This window comes from Balaenoptera physalus (genome assembly GCF_965194825.1).
Source record: "Balaenoptera physalus genome assembly, chromosome: 6".
Classification (NCBI taxonomy): domain Eukaryota; kingdom Metazoa; phylum Chordata; class Mammalia; order Artiodactyla; family Balaenopteridae; genus Balaenoptera; species Balaenoptera physalus.
In genome coordinates, this window is record NC_138885.1 from 96,022,519 (window position 1) to 96,041,192 (window position 18,674).

General features: G+C 49.9%; 1 protein-coding gene and 1 long non-coding RNA gene across 5 annotated transcripts in view; both read left to right on the plus strand.

The window, feature by feature from the left end:
- Positions 1-18,674, plus strand: part of LOC309663431 — a 352,908-nt gene that overhangs the window by 84,524 nt on the left and 249,710 nt on the right. The window lies entirely within an intron of this gene.
- Positions 1-18,674, plus strand: part of NRP2 (neuropilin 2) — a 105,763-nt gene that overhangs the window by 43,175 nt on the left and 43,914 nt on the right. For all 4 annotated transcript variants that reach the window (XM_082467021.1, XM_082467022.1, XM_082467023.1 and 1 more), the window contains exons 8-12: positions 6,529-6,673; positions 7,809-8,158; positions 10,033-10,177; positions 13,933-14,049; positions 16,985-17,125. In XM_082467021.1, the coding sequence (XP_082323147.1) occupies positions 6,529-6,673; positions 7,809-8,158; positions 10,033-10,177; positions 13,933-14,049; positions 16,985-17,125 (898 nt within the window). The remainder of the gene's footprint in view (positions 1-6,528; positions 6,674-7,808; positions 8,159-10,032; positions 10,178-13,932; positions 14,050-16,984; positions 17,126-18,674) is intronic.

The window sequence follows — 18,674 nt, forward strand, 5'->3', positions numbered from 1 at the left end:
CCCACACCATCTCTCCTTCAGCCCCAAATCCCGGAGCTGCCCTCCTCTCCTCTCCTCCCTCGTGCTTTCCTGTCTCAAATCCTGAAACCCTAATCCTGTTAGTATGCTGTGTTCCAGGGCTCAGTGTCTCATGGGGGTAACATAATCCCGCAGTAAATCTAACGGGCCCCGCCAGGCTCACACAGATGGGGGTGTGCACATCCCACCCACCTCAGCCCCCAGCCCCAGAAAGAAAGCGGTCTCCCCTGCCCTGCACCCCACAACCAGCTCCCGCTCCCCTATCTCCTCCCTCACATCAGCAAAACTTCTTGATGACAAAAACAGCCCTGAAGTAAAGGAGGAGGAGACAGGAGGGCATCGTGGTCATAAACGAGCATTTGGTGGTTAGGGAATTTCTTTGCCCTACCTGCATCCCTTCCCTCCCTTAAATTCTCTCTCTCTCCCTCTCTCTCTGTCTCTCATCTCTCATATATATATATTTATACACGAGAGAGACATCCTTTCTGATTCTGTATCTGGCTAAGTTCCCACATTCACTAGAATAAAAACAGCTTTAAAAAAATTTTATAGTCTTTAAGGAAGAGTTTTAAGAGAGAAATGTCAGGACCATGATTTACAAACAGGAAAAAAAAGGTCCATTACCTTAGCATCATTTCCCAAGCGCAGCATTCACCCTCACCCACACCCTTGCCTGTTTGGTGCAACAAATTAATTAAACAGGATGGCATTCATTGATGAACAATGTATGTCTACGTGTAGCCCCGACGGCTGGTTTTAGAGAAAATGCAAGGGAAGGAGGTGGAAGTGGGAGGGCTGGCCGTAGGTTCTGCAGTGAGGATGAGTCGGTACCATTGTTTCTGAGACAGATTTTTTAAATGCGCTCCTGGTTTCCCCCGTCTCTGCCCTCGACTCCTGTCATCTCTCTTCTCTGCCTGCTTTGTTCTCCTCCTTCAGTGTCTGTGCCAAGGAGATTGAAAAGGAGAACTTTGGATGCAACGCAACATGTATTAGTGGAGAGAAATATTTATTCTTAAAAAAAGGAAGAAGAAGAAGATCTCCTGCACGGTTTCTACCTCAGGGCTCCAACACTGTGTTGTCTTTGAAAGATTTCTTGCTTTCTGTGCAATCCCTGGAGCTGGCCACGTTCAGATATTTACAGCAAAATAGAAATAAACTACAGGTCACAGCATAGGGAATGAAGAGACGGGCATGCTCAGATGCAATACTGAAGCCCCATCAGGAAGGGGGCTATGCACAGAATGAGGGTCTGCCTCGTGGCGGGAGGTTAGACGGCCAGGAACGCTGTGAGCCTGCACCGTGTCCTTCCACCAAGGAGCTCAAAGACTTTGACGGACACGGAGCATCTACACTGGCCTGGGCACCCGGATGTTGATGGCAGAGATGAGCGGTGTATGGGAGAGGGATGTAGGGCTGGCAGAGGATTCCCCCCCGCATAGAGGCCTCCAAGGTAGGCCGTGAAATGCTCACTGTTCTCAGCAGTCTCTGAGTCACTGCATACTCTTCAAAGAGGACTTTGGGAGGGGTCAGCAGGGAGAGGTGGTATGAGTAGAAATGGGGTGAAAGACAGAGAAAAGATGACCTCAGTGATTCCTTCTGGCTAGATGTTTCTTATTAGAGTTTATATATTATTTTCTTTAATTTGTTTTTTACATAGTATTATAGTCCCTGCCTTACGAGCTCACAGGAGTGGTCAAAACATGTTGATTTTCTTTTCCTGGGGGGAGAAGATTCGGGGGGGGGGCGGTGAAGTTGTAGATAATAACCAAATTGGGATATTGGAAAGCAGCCAATTTGACTGGCAGAGGCCCCCCCCCCTCCCCCCTGAGGTGAAAATCAGAAAATCCATGAGGTGCTGCTGGTTTCTGATTCTGTCTTGCTGAAAATAAACCAAAGGTCTCAGGAATCAATTGGAAAGTGTTGGATTATGTTCAGAATTCAGCAAGGCACCAAATGGATTATCCAAACCACTTCGTGTCCTGAATTGTTTTTTAAACTTGGTTTATAAAAGTGCACTTGAAGAAATCTTTATGTTCAACATAGCTTCATATATATATATATATATATATATATATATGTATTAGTAATTACAACATAATCAGTGCTATCCCCACCTCTTAAGAAGGTTAGGGTCACTTTGAACACACCTCTGGTTTTCCTTTGGGCAAGAAAGCAACCATATTAACATTTCTCGTTTAAAGTTAACAAAAATGTATACCATCTGTGACATCCAGCTTTTAAAGCAGATGTTAAAATGTGATCACCACGTTTGATATACGTCTATCTGGGTATGCCATATGCTGACAAGCCACTGAGTTTTCTCAGCAATATGGACTCCTCACTGCAAAGTTATGGCCTGAAAATTCCTGGCCTTGAGGCGAGACTTGAGAGTCTGTGGCTTTCAGAACTTGAACTTTCCCCGTTGAACAAAGACCTATTTATTGCTTGTGACGTGGTTTCCAGTCCAATATCTGTCCTGGGTATCGTGCAGGCACTGGAGCCAGCAGGGAGGGCTGGTAGAGTTGAGTGTCTACCTGCAAGCGTGTTATCGACTTTATTTTCCTGAAGGAGAAATCAAGGTATCTGAGGTTTATTGATTGGCCTGTAGTGATTCAGTGAGTCGGAAGGGAATAGGGAGTAAAACCATTTCCCTGGTATCATCTCCCAAGCGCACGACCCCTTACCTTGCAATGCCAAGACTGGAAGCCAAGGATCCATCTCAGAGAATTTGATCAGAAAACATATGAAGGGTGATTCTGAAACCACAGAAGCATTGAAAAAGTCATAAAGATGTATAATGTATGATAGCATTTACCAGCTATAAATAGGGCAGTGCAGGGAGAAAAAATAGAGACCTTGGAAATCCACTGGGTCAGGAGAAATAGAAACTGCTTAATATTTCATTAAAAATGGATCTTCTTAAATTGCACTTTGATATCTTTGGGCCAAAGACGATATGTCAGAACTAAGGTGTTGTTATTTATTACTCTTCGTTATTAATCATTTGAACTGTTATTGAACTAAAACATCAACAAGATATATTCTGCCTCTGAGTGGGGCAGTCACCATGTGTTCTGGGCACTGTTTGAAGTATATGAAAATCCACATCACTTGTCCACAAAAGCAGTTAGGCTACAAGGGACAAGGGTAACTAAAATGCCATGCTAGAAAGTGGACACTTCCGGGGCAGTTCTAAATGAGAAACTCTTGTGAAGAAAGCCTTAGAATCTGGGGGCCAGAGCGGACCTTACAAATCAGCTCATACAATCCTCTCATTTAATGGAGGAGGAAATTGGGGCCTGGGAGAGGTAGAGATATTTGCCCACACCTAGGAGCTAATTAACAGCAGAGTCTGGCTCCTGGTTCAGTGGTGTTTGGACTTTTTTTTCCCACTACACCCACCTCAGAGTGAGAGGTATACAAAAAGTTTACTAAAATAAGATGGTATTCCTTCAGCCAAGGGTCCAGAGAGCGGAAGGCAGATATGAGAACGAGGTCAAGAGCAAACAAGACACCGAGAAGGACCTAGGCTTGGAAACAGGAAGGATAATTTGAGGTCACATTGAAAGAGGCTTCCTTTGGTTCCAGGGGTGGGAGGAGAGTGAGCAAAACTGAATAGCAGAATGAAAGTCAATTTGAGCACCAGGTAGATGTCCGCAGGGACATAAAACATGTGCCTGCCTCCCTTTCTGGCTGATGCCATTGTAGACAGAGATCCAGGGTCTCACCCAAGCCTGTGGCCACACGCATCCATGGGAAGACCAGCCCTTCCCCAGGCATATACCCACATGTGTGTGCCCCCCGTGCCCGCAGGCAGCCAGCCTTCCCAAGGCAGTCCACAGACAAAGTCATTTCCTTACTGAGGAAGGAAAGTAAAGGGTTTCTTGGTGTTGTCTGCCAAGGCTGAGAAGTGAAGGGGTCAGATGAGATAAAATTGGATATTAAAAACACGAGACGTGCTGTGTTTCTAAACGGTACCAGCGTGGTGTGTACGCTGTGGATTAGCAGCTGTGTGAAAGTTCAGATCCACTCAACACTCCAGTTATATATTCACGTGGAGAATCAAGCCCCCGCCCCTGCCCCCCGCTTACGAACTCCTTAGCACCTCCTGCTGGAGGTCACACACAGCCACCGTCACCATCCTCAGGGAGTAGGCCAGTGGGGACCCACCACTGCTCACAGCACCCGTCCGAAATAAGCAGAGGGCTGCATTTGCTTCTTCCCTGCCAAAGCAAAACAAAACAGAACAAAGAGCCTCTGCCTCACGCCGAATTCTAGGAGAACCGGTTAATCTCTTTCCCTTGGATTCAGTCCCTCCATCCCTCTCCTCAGAGCTTCAGAGGAAGCCAAGGAACGGGCATGGCGAGTCTTAGGTCGTGCTGGGCCCTGGGCCCTCCTTCCAGTGGTCCCTCCCCAGATTAGATCACAGAGGTTCAGGCGCCTCTCTCTTCCCTTAGGCCTTCTCCCAGGTGTCTGGAACTGACCCTCTTTCCTTCTGCTTTTGTGGCCCTTCTTCCTCCTTCGCTTTGTCCTCAATCACTATGCAGGAAGCAGCCAACCCGAAGCTGGGAGAGATGGGTGGGCAAGCGGTCCCGCCTCGGTGCTCCCTGAAGTCAGCCGGGCAGTAGAGGAGGAAACTGGTGGACAGGGACCGGGGCAGAGGCTCACCAGGGGAGGAGAAGGGACAGCAAGGCTGGTGCGGGAGCTGCCCTGGAATCAGTGGGCTCGACACCAGGAGCAAGGGCTTTCAACTGAATGCCGTGGTCCAGGGAGAACTTGTTTCCTCCTCTCCCTTCCTCTGTTTCTCTTAAACAGGCCACTTCCCCTCATTTGGCAAAAGGTATGATGGCTCTTAGCCTTCCCCCCCACCATCAGTGGGGCGCTCTTAACCGCTCTAACTTTTGACCTTAGTACGTGGGAAATATAGAAGGTTCAAGGTTGCCAAATGGCAGAGTTCCTGATTACAGTTCCTAAGGAAGCAAGGACCGCATTGTTAATTAGCTCTAAGCTTCTGTGCTGCTCTTCTCTGTTACTCGGATCATTCTACGTTGGGATTAGAAACACCCTGGGAGCAAGCACGTCACTGAACAGCAGCTCTACTTCCATTCCACCCATGCTTGGGGACCTTCAGGGCTCCATGACTCCTAGCCACCAACATAAACACTGCAGGTGTCGAAGAGATGAGAGTCAAGGGAGAAAACCATAAGCCTGAAGTCTAAAAACATGACAAGGGCTTGAGATCTGGACAGACATCTCCGAGCCTCAGTTTTTTCATCAATAAAGTGGAAATAATAGTACTAACTTCCCGGGATGTTGTAGGCCTAATTAATTATGTTTACACAGTGTCTGGCTCAGTGAGATTCCAGTATACCAGTTTCCCCATTCCCCTTGTCCCAGGCCTGTCAGTGCCCAAACAGCTCGCATGTTATAGGTGCCGTGAGCTGAAGGAGCTGGTCCCCCTGCCCAGGAGAAATTGCTAGTTGTTGCAGAGTTGGCTGTGAGTGGACTTACAGTCACTTGGTTGTTAAGAGCTATGACAGGTATGATCTAGAAGTGATGGTTAGTTGGTCTTTCCCTTCACTCTTATCCGGGGAAACCAAGAGAAACTTACATATACTTGTTCCAGCTACTCTTTTTCCTTTTTTAATGGAGAACACAAAAAAAGCACAAGGTCCATATGGCAGTTATTGATTTGGGCCATCTGGTAAGCTAGGACTTGCTCCTACCATGTTGGATTAGAAGCTACTCTGGAAAGCCTTTCCTCCCATAAGAGATGCATTGGTCAGATGGGGACAGGGATGGATTTCATTACAGGGCAGGGACTGCAGTGAGAGAAAGCCAGAGCAGGACGCCAACGGTCTGTCTGCAACCCTGACCCTACAACAAAGACCAGAAAGAACCAAGAAATTGTTGATTGACACAGGGGCACCGGGGGTCGACAGTGCTTCCACCCTCTCACCCATCCATGGAGCAGGGAGACCTCTAAGGAACTAACAGAAACAATTGTGAAGCACTTTCTGATTATCAAATACCCTGGAAATCTTTCTATAGGCCTGAAACCGGAGGAAAAGGGAAAGTCAAGTTCAAGCTAGTGAGAGAGGTCCACAACCCTAAAAGATGACATTGTCGCTCCATTTTTAAAGGATATTCTACTTTCTTTTTCCTCTCTCTCTCTCTCTCTCTCTCTCTCTCTCTCTCTCTCTCTCTCGACTTCTGAAAGTGTTTTCCTTTCATGGTGCCTTCCTCTGCTGGCCCTCAGGCCCAGAGGCAAAATTTTCCTTCCCTCCAAAAGTTTTTGTGAAGACCATGTATTGTTTTCAACTTAGAGCAGTGTGAGAAATTAAATTTTTTTCATGGTGTTTCTAAAACATCACCAAACAACAAACCCACTGATTATTTCTAAGCTTAAGGGAAATGAAATTGAACAGACCTTTCCCTCTCCGTCAAAGACTGCGTGGCTCACCTACACACTGGGATTTCTATAACATGGATTCGTGTGTGATATTACAGGTCTTCCAAGCCAACAACGATGCCACGGAGGTGGTTCTGAACAAGCTGCACTCACCGCTGCTGACACGTTTCGTCAGGGTCCGTCCACAGACCTGGCACTCGGGCATCGCCCTCCGCCTGGAGCTCTTCGGCTGCCGGGTCACAGGTGAAGTGGGGCTCCTGTGAGGTTGGGGAGCTCTGCGCCCCCTTCCAGCCCTCTGCAAACGGCTTGATTGCACCACGTGACCTTAACAGAAGGCTGGCTTTTACCTGTAACTCCCTGTATGGGTATTGAATGCACACTGACTCTAGACCCTGCCTTGCTGGCTACCATTTCTTCACGCACGCTCCAATCACTCATTCGCTGCACAAATACTTAGGGAGGGCCCGCTGTGTGCCAGGCCACACATTGGGAGCTGGAAGTGAATAAGAGAAGGGAACCAGCAGATGGGGTCTCTGACATGCTGGAACTTTCAGGCGGGTGGGCAAGATAGATAATAAACAAATGTAAGTACAGGGGTAATTATACACTAAGATGCGTGTGTGAAGGAAAAGGACAGGAGGCTCTGAGAGTGAGTGAGGGGACCTCATTGAGTGTTGATTGAAAGTCTGGGGACAGCCTTTCTGAGGATGTGACACTTAAACTCGGGGATGAGTAAAGGGTAGTCTGATGGTGACTGAGGGGAAGAGCATTTTGGGTAGAGGGAACAGCATGTTCCAGGATGCTGGCAGGATGCAAGGCAGTAAAGAGCTGTGGTAACACATGTGAAATTAAGATCTGGTCCCAGGAAGGGTTCCATCTAGTTGGGGAAATAATCCCCCAGGTAACAATTCAATGCTCAGCTGAGCTCCCCTGCACTCACCGCCCCTAGGAGGGTCAGTGGGGACTGTGTCACCAAGGATGTGAGAGTCCTTGGCTAACAACATGAGACACTCAGCCATGCCAGGCACCATGCTGAGGGCTTTTATATTGTAACTAACAGAATCCACGCAACAACCCCCAAGAAGTAAGTACTGCTATTAGCCCTCCTTTAGGCCTGGGGAGACTGAGGCACAGAGCACTTCAATTATTTTCCCAAAGTCACGCAACTAGTAAGTGACAAAGCAAATGTGAATCCAGGCAGTCTGGTGCCCAGCCGGGCTCGTAACCACAGTGCTATCCCACCTTGAAATGCAAAGAAATCAGTGCTGACTTAAAAGTGTTTGATAGTCAGGTCCTTTGACAGTTCCCTACTGATTGGGGGTGGTTCCAGTTAGCAGGGTACCAGCATGACCTGTTGTATCTTCCTCCCTCTCCGCAGACGCCCCCTGCTCCGACATGCTGGGGATGCTCTCGGGCCTCATTGCCGACTCCCAGATCTCTGCTTCCTCCACCCGCGAGTACCTCTGGAGCCCCAGTGCTGCCCGCCTGGTCAGCAGCCGCTCAGGCTGGTTCCCTCGGATCCCTCAGGCCCAGCCGGGCGAGGAGTGGCTCCAGGTAGACCTGGGAGCGCCCAAGACCGTGAAAGGCGTCATCATTCAGGGGGCCCGCGGAGGAGACAGCATCACTGCCGTGGAAGCCAGGGCGTTTGTGCGCAAGTTCAAAGTCTCCTACAGCCTAAATGGCAAAGACTGGGAGCACATCCAGGACCCCAGGACCCAGCAGCCGAAGGTAGGATGTTCCCGGAGGACTCCCTAACCTTGCCCCAAACAGGGAGGTTGATTTGGGGGATGTTGATTTCCCATCTAGACGGTCATCACCAACCCCTGCCCGTCAAACAGATACTAACTGAGAGATTACTTTGTGCCAGGCCCTCTGCTAAATGCCTTATTTTAACCTTTACAACATCTCTAGAAGGTAGGTCCTTTCATCCCTCCCATTTTAGAGATAACAAAACTGAGGCTTGATGTCATGCCAGGGTCATACAGTACCTGTGGTAGAGCCATGATTCAGACACAAGTCTCACTCCAGAGCCCAAACGCCTAACCACTACTCAACACTGCCTTTCTAGTGTCTTGGACACTCTTTCTACCCTCTTTCAGATAAAGTGTCCTTGGAACTGGCCAGACATCCAAAGGGGATGTGGTTTTTGGAGGCTCAACTATAGAAACTAGTGAATTACTTCCAAAAACACCTGTGTTTTTCTGAGTGTTGCTGCACTCCTTTGTATTTTCCTGGGCGTGACTACTTAGATCTTTCTTGCCTCTCACACAGAGACTGGGAAGAGGCAAGAGAAACTAACACCAGGCCAAAGTGCAGGCCAGTGTAATACCCCCTCCTGCTATCGGAGGAGTGAAGGTCAGCCCTCAACGAGGGGCACCGAGTAGCCCCAGGAAAGGGAGAGGACATCACACCCCTGTCCCTCTCCAGGTTAATCTCCCAATCAGCCAGGCGTTCCGATCCTCATTGCTAAGTTACCCCTCATTTTCCTCAGAAGAGCAGGGCCCCTAATAAGGAAGGGGTATCACATGTCTCTGTTTAGCAAATGTTTTCCATTCTTAATGCAGAGGCAAGGGCTGGGTTGGAGGTTTTGCAGTGCTGATGTAAACTCCCAGCTCATAATTCCAGCGGCTTGGAAAGGCTCAGTGCTTGGTAACTGGAACCTTCAGTGGATGCAGCAGAAGTCGGACCACTGGCTCCCCCAGGGACAGCTGACCCTGGCTCTTCTTGACTATTCTGGGGGCCTGGGAAAGGAGATGATCTTAGCCAGGGTCAGAGCCTGCCCTACCCAGGACAGTGCCCCCCTTTTGGAATTGTGGGCATCCTGCAAAATGAGGTGGCTCTGCCGCATTCTTAGATGCTAATCAGGTACAGCCCCTGGCACACCTGCACACCAACAGTCCCCTAAGTCACTGGTTCACAGGTAGGCTCTGGGTTGGGTCCCCCATCTGGCTTCAGCCAGGGCAGCCCCACTGTCATCAATTTTATGTAGTGTGGCTTTAGGTGAGGTTCCTTTTGACAGAATTTCTTCCACTAAACCAAGGTTGGGGGAACACAGTCTTAGATTATCAGGGTGTGACCAGTGGAAATTGTCATTAGCCTAGAAAAGGGATGGTCACTTTCCCTTCAGCCTCTCAGTGACCTGGCATTTTCTAAACCTAGACTTTCAAGCTGGGACTTTCTAAATCTAGACTTTTAAGCATCTGGGGAAGAACTTCTTTTTCTAGTAAACCGAGAACTTCAGAACAGGCAAGACAGCCTAAATGCCCTTCACTCCTCTCTAGCCCAATCCAGCTTAATTAAGACTCACTCAGAGCCGAATTCTGAGTCCTCAGTTTCACTCCCAGGATAGACGACAGAACCCAGCAATTGCCACTTTCATCTGCCGTGTTTGCCGTGTTACTGGGACCTCCCAAATGAATAAAAACTTTGGTCTGAGAATGGGGCTCCCACGGACCAAAACGGGCAGTGACCATGAATTAACTCTGAAGCTGCCTTCTGGTTGGATGTGAGGGGTGGGGTGGGAAGGGGGGAGGAAGGAGCAGAAAGGAGGAGTGAGGAGGGCTCCCACCTAAGAAGGGCTGAGCAGCCTGTCTCCCCTGCAGCTGTTTGAAGGGAACATGCACTACGACACCCCTGACATCCGGAGGTTTGACCCTGTCCTGGCGCAGTACGTGCGGGTGTACCCTGAGAGGTGGTCCCCTGCGGGCATTGGGATGCGACTGGAGGTGCTGGGCTGTGACTGGACAGGTAAGGCCCTCTTTCCACTGCGGGTCTCACTCACAAGGTCTCATGACCCCGGCTTCCTGGGATGGCCTGGGAGGAGGTCAGACCACGACGGGGACGGGGCAGAGGGGCAACCATCCCTGGGGTGAAGCCCCATCAGTTCAAAACGCTGCTGCCCCCTGCCTGCCCTGAGCTCCACCTTGTTCTACCTCAAACCACGGGCACTGCAGCCTCTGGACTCAGGACAGCTTCTCAAAGGATGTGCTGTGTCATTTTTAAAGGATCATTTCAGTCCTCCAACCCCAGTCTCTCAAAAACAAATCATAACCACACACTGCCCACCCAAATTCAATTAGACCCTGACTCTTCAGGCCAGAGGGCTGTGGCTGTTGATTTAGGGAAGAAAAAAAAAATGCTCATGATAATAAAGTAATCGGTTTATGTCTGAATCTGGCCTCCAGATGTCTGTGGCTAAGAGACTTCATTTTCATTTCGAAGCCACATCTGTAAAAGGCATTTATTTGCTCAGGAGGGACCCTGTTGCAGGGGAGCTGCCGAGAGCCCGGCTTCTTCCCCGTGTGCCGCAGGAGGCTCTCTGGGCTCCACCCTGCGTCCCAGGCCCTGGGAGCACCTCCGAGTCTCCTAAATGAAGATGAGGCCCGCCGATCATGGCCACCCTCCTGGTTTCCCGGGAAGCACCCCATCCATCCTTCCGAGTTGGGTCCGCCTCCCCTCCAGGCCCCGCCCTCCTCCCCGGGCAGGGCTGGCACAGATCCCAGCTCGAGCCGAGCCGCAGCCCGAGCTCGCTCGCTGCCTGCCAAACGGAGCTCGGGGGGCGCGCCGAGCCAGTGGCAGCAAGCGCAGCAGGCAGGACCCCGGCCCCAGGTATCTCCATTTTCCTGTCTGTGCCGTACCTGTCAGCAGCTCACCCAGCAGGGGATCGTGAAGGATTAGTAAGAGCATGTCGGAGAAGTGCTTTTGGCTCCCGGGGAGAAAAGTGCTGCCTGTGAGCCGTTATGATGGCGCCGAGGAAGTGTCCCGTTGAGGCACGAAGGCTGGGAATCGGGCCCAAATTAGCCTTTCTCACCTTTCAATGGAAGGCAGCCCCCGTGAACATAGTTTAGTGGGAAGACACTTTACTCCCCATCACGGAGTGAGGCCAGGGTCCCTGCAGCCTGCTGAGTGTTCCTCACCTGTCCTCTTGCAGGCACTGAAAACTGCCCTCCAACAGTGACACAAGCTGGCTTCTTCTGGCCAGAATCAGAGGCTTAGAGATGCAGGGGACCCGAGGGCTTCTAGGCCAGTGGCTTTCAAACGTTTCTGACCACCATCCACAATTTAAAATAAATTTATATCACGAGCCACTCGACTTACAAGCATGCGTGCACACACACACAAGCACACACACACGTGTGTGCTTATGGGATATAGTATATCATTAAGCACCTGGACTCTGGGGACAGATCGCCAAGTTCAAGTCCTGCCTCTGCCGATCTCGGTTATCCTAGCTGAAGAACGGGGGTGACCATAGTATATCTACATCCCCCAGGGTTGTCATGAGGATTCAATAAAATAATGGATATAAAATACTTAGCCTGCTGCTTGGCACCTAATAAACTTGTTATGATAAGTGTGACTGAAACAAAAGGTTCCCAAAGCGGTGCTCTTCCTTGCCACGTGAGTACACGCTGAAATATTATAGCCCCTATTTTAAAACGCTAGTCCTGACACATGAAATTGATCTACAACCTGTTAACAAGGGTGACATACACTTTGAAAAAAAAACCACCGATCTAGGCCAATGCCTCTTTCACAGAGAGGGAAACTGAGTCCCAGAGAGAGGAGCCACTTGCCGGAGGCCGATCAGCTACCTAAGGGCTGACTCATACTTCCCTCCTGTCCCCGGTCCTCCGTGCCACGCCTCTTCCCAGGCTGGCCCTGCTTTATGACCGGCTGGACAATTGCTAATGGCCTTTTCCTCCTATTGCCCCCCGCCAAGCTGGCCCAAATTACACCGGCGATGGTCAGCAACAGGTTTCTCATTTCAAAGTCCTCCTGGCCATTCCTTGGAAGATCAGAGTAGGGGCTCGATACCCTCCGCCCAGCCTCCTTCCCTTTGAAGTCTCTGACATCTGGTTTCAATTGCCGGGGAGCGTAGTTTGATGGCCAGTTACCTCTAAGTGTCCAGTACAAACACAGTGGGCACGGAGGCCGGCTACTGTTTCCTCACTTTCATTCACACGCCCTGCCCTCTCATTGCCTCGCCCGCCCCCTGTGCCCCTGGATTTAACATTATCTCTCTGCCACCCAGCTCACCCACTCTGCTACCTAACATTTCCAGGAACCGCTCTCCCAGGCCACGTGGCTTTCTGCTTGTCAAATTTCCATTCATTTCTGTGACTCATCCTTGTTCCCTTCTTCATTCCTACCCCAAAAGGATAACACGGAAAATAATGGGCTGGGTTGAGTTACTGCAGCTAAATAATTTGACAGGGCTTCTTCACCTGTTCATTTGTTTGTATTTCAAATGATTACTTCTTGCCTTGCTGACCATAGTCTGCTTTACAATGGAGTTTGAGATTCTGTGACACAGTAACAGATATGAACTTACAAGTTAGGACGCTTCGAGGTTACTTGCCCAGCCAGCTTTGGTCACCTGCTACTTGTATTTTGAATAAGTTGCCAACATTGACAAGTCTGGAGATTTTTCCCTGGAGATTTTGTTTGTTTGTTTGTTTGTTTCATGCGAGGGGAAAAAAAAAATCTTTTTGCAAGATCTGGCCACACTGGGCCACCTCCCCTCGGCTCTTCAACCTGCTGGAACCAGTCACGTGGTGGCCTCCTTTCAACCAGGTGTGCAGGACCCCTCTGCCACCTCCTCTCCCGGCCTTTACTCTCCCAGCCCCCAGCAGGCCATCCTCCCTTACAGTAGCAGTTAGCCTCCTAGAAGCATTTGAATTTGCCACACCCTGACCTAAAGGCACAGCCCCAAATTATTTCCACTGAATGGAGTCTGAGTCACTTTGAGCCCATATTCTTTTCCATCCGGTTTTGTGCAAACACGAACAACGATGCCTGGGGTCTCACCTCCCAAGCTGTCTGGCTTGGCTATGACTTCAGCCGTTGTGCTTCTGATTATCTTGTAATAGGTGGGCCCCCAGGTCGGGTTAGCTTTGGTTCCGTCTGACTCAGAGAAGGCAGAGAAGAGAAGGCCTGTTCCACGCGCAAGCAGGGCTGAGCCCGAGACACGACAGCAGTCTCCCAAGGGGCTGTGCACAGACAGGTGTTTTCCACAGGACGGAAGCTCACTCCGTTAACCCCGATTTTTTTCAAACCATTTTTGATGGGTGTCCTTCATTGCTTATGTGTGTTGTGTCACCCACACCGGTGTCTGAAACAGAACACCCAGAGCATGGTTGAGCCCTGCCTGTGGTAAGTGTCACCCACATTCATTACTGCCTGGCGTGCATGGCCTTTTGTGCTGGCCTCAGGGCCTCTGCTCTGGAGTAGAGTGTGGGTTTGTGTTCGTGCCTCCGTTACGGCTATTTCTACAGCTTGGGACCATTCTCCTTAACACAGGCCATGGTCCTGACTTCATCACAGCACACAGAAGTGACTTCATGGGTGTGTGTGTGTGTGTCCATCTTGGACTTCCTTTTTCCTTCCTTCTTGAAAGGCCCACCCTTGGAGAGGAGACTTAGTATTTGGCATCTTCCTGCTGGGTTTTGACACAGGCTGCTGCATGTGGTATTCACTCCCCTTCCTTTGCCTTTCTGCAGACTCAAAGCCAACGGCTGAGACACTGGGACCCACCGTGAAGAGCGAAGAGACCACCACCCCATACCCCATCGACGAGGAGGCCACGGAGTGCGGGGGGAACTGCAGCTTTGAGGATGGTGAGGATGGGACCAGAGCCGTGTTGCATCCGGGATGGTGTGGGTGCCGACCAGTCGCAGTGGAGGCTGGCCCACGGCTGGGGCCGGCACCTGGGGGTCCCCTAGGTCAGAGGTCAGGGAAGTGTGGTACTTAGGGGCTTGGGGCAGTGGCTATTTCCAACCAATCTAGAAGCATTCAGATATTGGAACAACCAGTACAGCCCTACGGGCGTGAACCCACTGGGCATCAGCTGAGATAAGGGGCCATCCAAGGAGGGTGCCTCCTTTGAGTAGTCTCCTTTCCTAGCCCTCACTTCGTGTCTTTAGAATCCACAGCTGTGATCGCCCCTCCTGCTAAGCTTGTCTCCGGGGCACAGTCAAGGGAAGATCTGGCTGTCATCTGGGTGACTTGGTCAGTGGAGCATAATAGGTTAACTCAGCAGTTAACCATGATTTAATTGCGTTGCCCTGTGTCTTTTACCACCACCGGTTGAGAAAGCCTGACAATTAGGATTATAAGATAGGGCACCCCATCCTCCACGAGGCGAGCGCAGGTCAGTGACAAAGACAGAGGTACGAAAAGGCACCTCACCCATTCCTCAAAACTCAGGGCCTCCTCATTTACGATCAGTCTCTTCACATGGGAAATCTATAGCATTTTCATTTTATCTTCTAAGCATATCCAAGTTAGAGAAAAACAATAATTGGCAGAGCCCAAAAGGACATCACATTTTAAATCTTCCTGCTAAGGTCACAGAATATGAGGACATTACTAACAGACCACAAAGTTTGGAACACCTGGCATTTTGGGCTAGAATTTAATGCCTGACAGCCTCAATTTACAGTAAATTACTGATCATTATTAAACGTTCATTAAACCAAATGAGGGAAGATTGGTGAAGAGGCTTGGGAAGTGATGGAGACATAAAGACATAGCACCGAGTCAGTAGGTAGATGGTGAAATCTGTGGCCCCCGCACCCTTAGCCACTTGACAGTGTGAGAAACTGCAAGGATGCCGTGGACGGCTCCCCAAGTTGGCTACAAAGAAGAATGGGAGGGGAGCCAAAAATAAATGCTGAAGTTGTGTGACTGCAAAATGATAATTTAATGCATATGCTCTCAGGAATGTGCTTTTGTACATTGCGTGGGCCGGGGGACACTCTTGGTCAGGGATAGTTGAATGCAGAATTCTGACATTTTAATGAACTTGTTTTTGTTTTATGAAGAGGAGAAAGAGACTTGGAGAATCTTCCAAGACATGTTTGAAAGAGTTTGAGAGCCAAAAGTGGAGCGCTCTCATTTACTGTGTGGTGTTGGATTAGCAGGGTTTGCTTGGTGCAGGGCAAAAGGAGGGGGTTTTGTCTAAATGGCAATCCAAAGGAAAATGTAAGGACTTCAGAAGTTTAATATAATTTTCCCTTTTATAGTGGTTTGTTTCATTTGGGGTTTCTTTGGTGGTTCCTCCCCTCTCGCTTTTTTTTTTTTTTTTTTTTTTTTTGCTAAAGATCTCTTTGTGGAATTGGGTTCCTGAGATACGGTATGCGTATAAACATTAGAGAGGAATTATGGTATATTGAATTACTCCATATTTTTGAACGGAAAAATAGAAACTTAGAAGTTGTCGGGAAAAGGGGATGGGGAGGGCTAAGGGCTGACTTTTCCAAGCCACAGGTTGATGCTTCAGTAATAGATTCCATGTGTTTCTCCTCAACTCAAGCTGACTTTGGCCAAGGGTGGGCAAATATTAAATATTCTTTCTTGGGAAGGGGAGGCACGAGCAGGACCCGGTGGCAACCTGCCACCAAGGCCAGCAGTGCCCTTCCCCTCAGAGGTGAGCCGTCCTCACCCCCCGGGGTGGGAGCAATGTGTTTCTACCAGTCGGCTGTTCCCTTTAGACTTCCTAACCTGCCTTCCCCACGGAAATTCCTCTCTGGGAACCCTGAGAAGGGAAGTGAAAAGGCCAAAGACCCCACTTCCTCCCTGCTACCAGCGTTAGCCAACACTTTTCCGCTGTCTCCGCAGCTACTGCGGACAAGAGTCCAAATCTGGGTTCCCGTTTCCTCTCTTTCCCCCACCTCCACCCTACCCTCGACTTAATCACATGTTCGGCACCAGCTCAGACTGGATTTTTAGAGCTGAGTGGCACCTCCAAAGAAACCCTTTGGGTTCGGTCTGTTCGCTTCGAGGTGAACGGCCGAGCAGACGGGGGCAAGCCATTGTGTGGTCTCTTAGATTTCCATTCTCTGCTGTCCCTGGAATCCTGGTCTTCAGGCACTCTGAGCCATGTAAAATTATTTTTCCTCCTGGTCAGCGCTGAGCTGGGCGGCAGGCTGGTCTGGTCCCCTCGATTTGCCCTAACATGCCAAATCGCGCCCGCCTGGCAGTGCCTCCCTTGGGGATGCTGAACTGACCCGGTCTTCTGAAACAAGAGGCCTGGCACAGGGCGGTGAAGGGGAGCAAACAAGCCTCCCTTGTTTCCAAGGTCACGTTCTCCTCCCTGGCCAGCACCTCCCGCATTTTGAATTTCAGCCTCTCCGGATGCCAACGGGCTGTCCATCACTGCTGACAGCCAGGTTGGCAGGATCCTGCCTTCCACTGAGGCACTGGGGAGACATTCTTCTCTGGCATTTAAGGAACAGCAATTTCCACATTTGTCTGCTCTCCAGGGTGGACAGAAGAGGCCGATTAGAGCCTGAAGCCATTTGGTGGCCTCATTTATAATTGCTTACTATGGGAACCACTGGCAGACTTGGCTTTCATGCCTGGGAAGGATGAGACCAAAGGCTGACCCGAAAGCCAACAATCGCCAAGATGAGTTAAATGAATAAGCAAAGGGAGCCATTTCTTTCTCTGCTCTCCCCTTAGGCCCTGCCAGCCGTTTAAATAGCACCACTGTGGCTGTTCTCCGAACCCATTTCATTTGCCTCGTTTCGGGGTTTTTGTTTTCCCTTTTAGACAAAGATTTGCAGCTCCCTTCAGGATTCAACTGCAACTTTGATTTCCCCGAGGAGCCCTGTGGTTGGATGTACGACCGTGCCAAGTGGCTTAAGAGCACCTGGACCGGCAGCTCCGGCCCCAGCGACCGGACGTTTCCAGGTAAGCCAGCCTCGAATTAAGCGATGAGAGGGTTAAGGCCAGCCTGCGCCACGTTTTTCAGCTCCACATTCCCTGACAAGCTTCATAACTTCACGGAACCGTCCTCTGCTCTTTGCCCGCAAACCACCGGCCTTTACTGACAATGTCACCCGACGGAATAGCTGGTTGGCGGTTCCTGGCCCTCTCTTGTGATTACAGAGCAGCCTGGAAGCTGGGAGGGAGCGAGAGAGGCCAAGATCAAAGAAGAGGAAAGAAAGAGCAATTAGGAGGTCCTAGGAGAGGGGATGAGTCAATGTCCCTTTGTTCCCGTAGCCAGCTCTCGATGCCACCATCACAGAGCCCCTTGTGACTCCAAGCTGGATATTGTTCCTAAAATGGCTCATTGGGAAGCTGCTGGCCCCAAGTCTGAGTGACACTTTTTGGAGGGTATCATCACTTCTGTTGAAGACCAAGTCGAGGGCCTGAAATGCTGCCACACCCGTGGGTGTCTAGCAGAACTGCCGGGCACTTGGCCCCCTGAAGGGTGCTGTTGCCAGTCCTTGGAATATTGTGAAGCCGCCCTCTTGGTTTCAGAGAGCCAGATTCCAGAGCCTCTCCTGGCACTGTTGGTAGAGAGGGGTTGCCTTTAGCCCTTCTAAGCAGGAGCTGTCCACTCTCTCCATTGTGGCATGCTTTTACAGTGATGTTCTGGTAAGTGTTTAACGACCAGCTCTCCAGGTTTAAAAAAAAAAAAATCTGCTTTGTAATTAATGTTTGCCACTCTCCGTGGTGTAAATCCTCCCACTGTGGTTGAACGCAAGCTACCAACGTGACATCATCGGAGGTGGAGTTGAGAAGTACAGCTACACAGCCTTAGATAGTTTTTTTCCCTCACACAGATAACATAGATTAAAAATAACTTCCGGATCGTGCATACCAATAAAATGTATTAAAATAATTAGGAAGTATAGCATTTTGAGAATTTATTTCCTTTCTTTTTTAATATACTTTATTTCATTGCAACTTTATGTAATTCAGTTGTTAACAATGCTTGCATTTCACAGTAGGCTTGCAATATTCCAGAAAACTCCACAATTGGCTCTCACAAGCCAGTACGTAGCATACGTTGCTCTAGCACATCGCGCGTTAGCTTTCAGTGTTCCTGGAGCTTGGGCCCCCGTAAGCGTTTGAGAGGGAAGGACTTAATTCTAGAAATTAGTAGATCATACGTTGCCTGCCTAGAGAATGAAAAGAGGGAGGGACCTCCCCTTCTTCAGAGTCCCCCAGAGCTGCTCTGCTGCCCCTCACCCCAAGGACTGGCCGTGTCCCCTGTCTCCAGGGACGGCAGTGGGACAGACGCTCTCCGCGGGCCGCCTCCTGCGCTTGCTTTCCCGGAGGGTCACAGCGTCTGCTCCGGAGAAAAACATTTTCATATTTCAAGTGTTTATCTCTTCAGGATTTGAGTGCTCAGAGAGATTAATATCTGAAGATCACCACGGCCTCAGGCAACAGGAGAGAACACTTACCCTCGTCCCAGCATTAATCACCCTCCCCCCTCTCGCTCACTGCA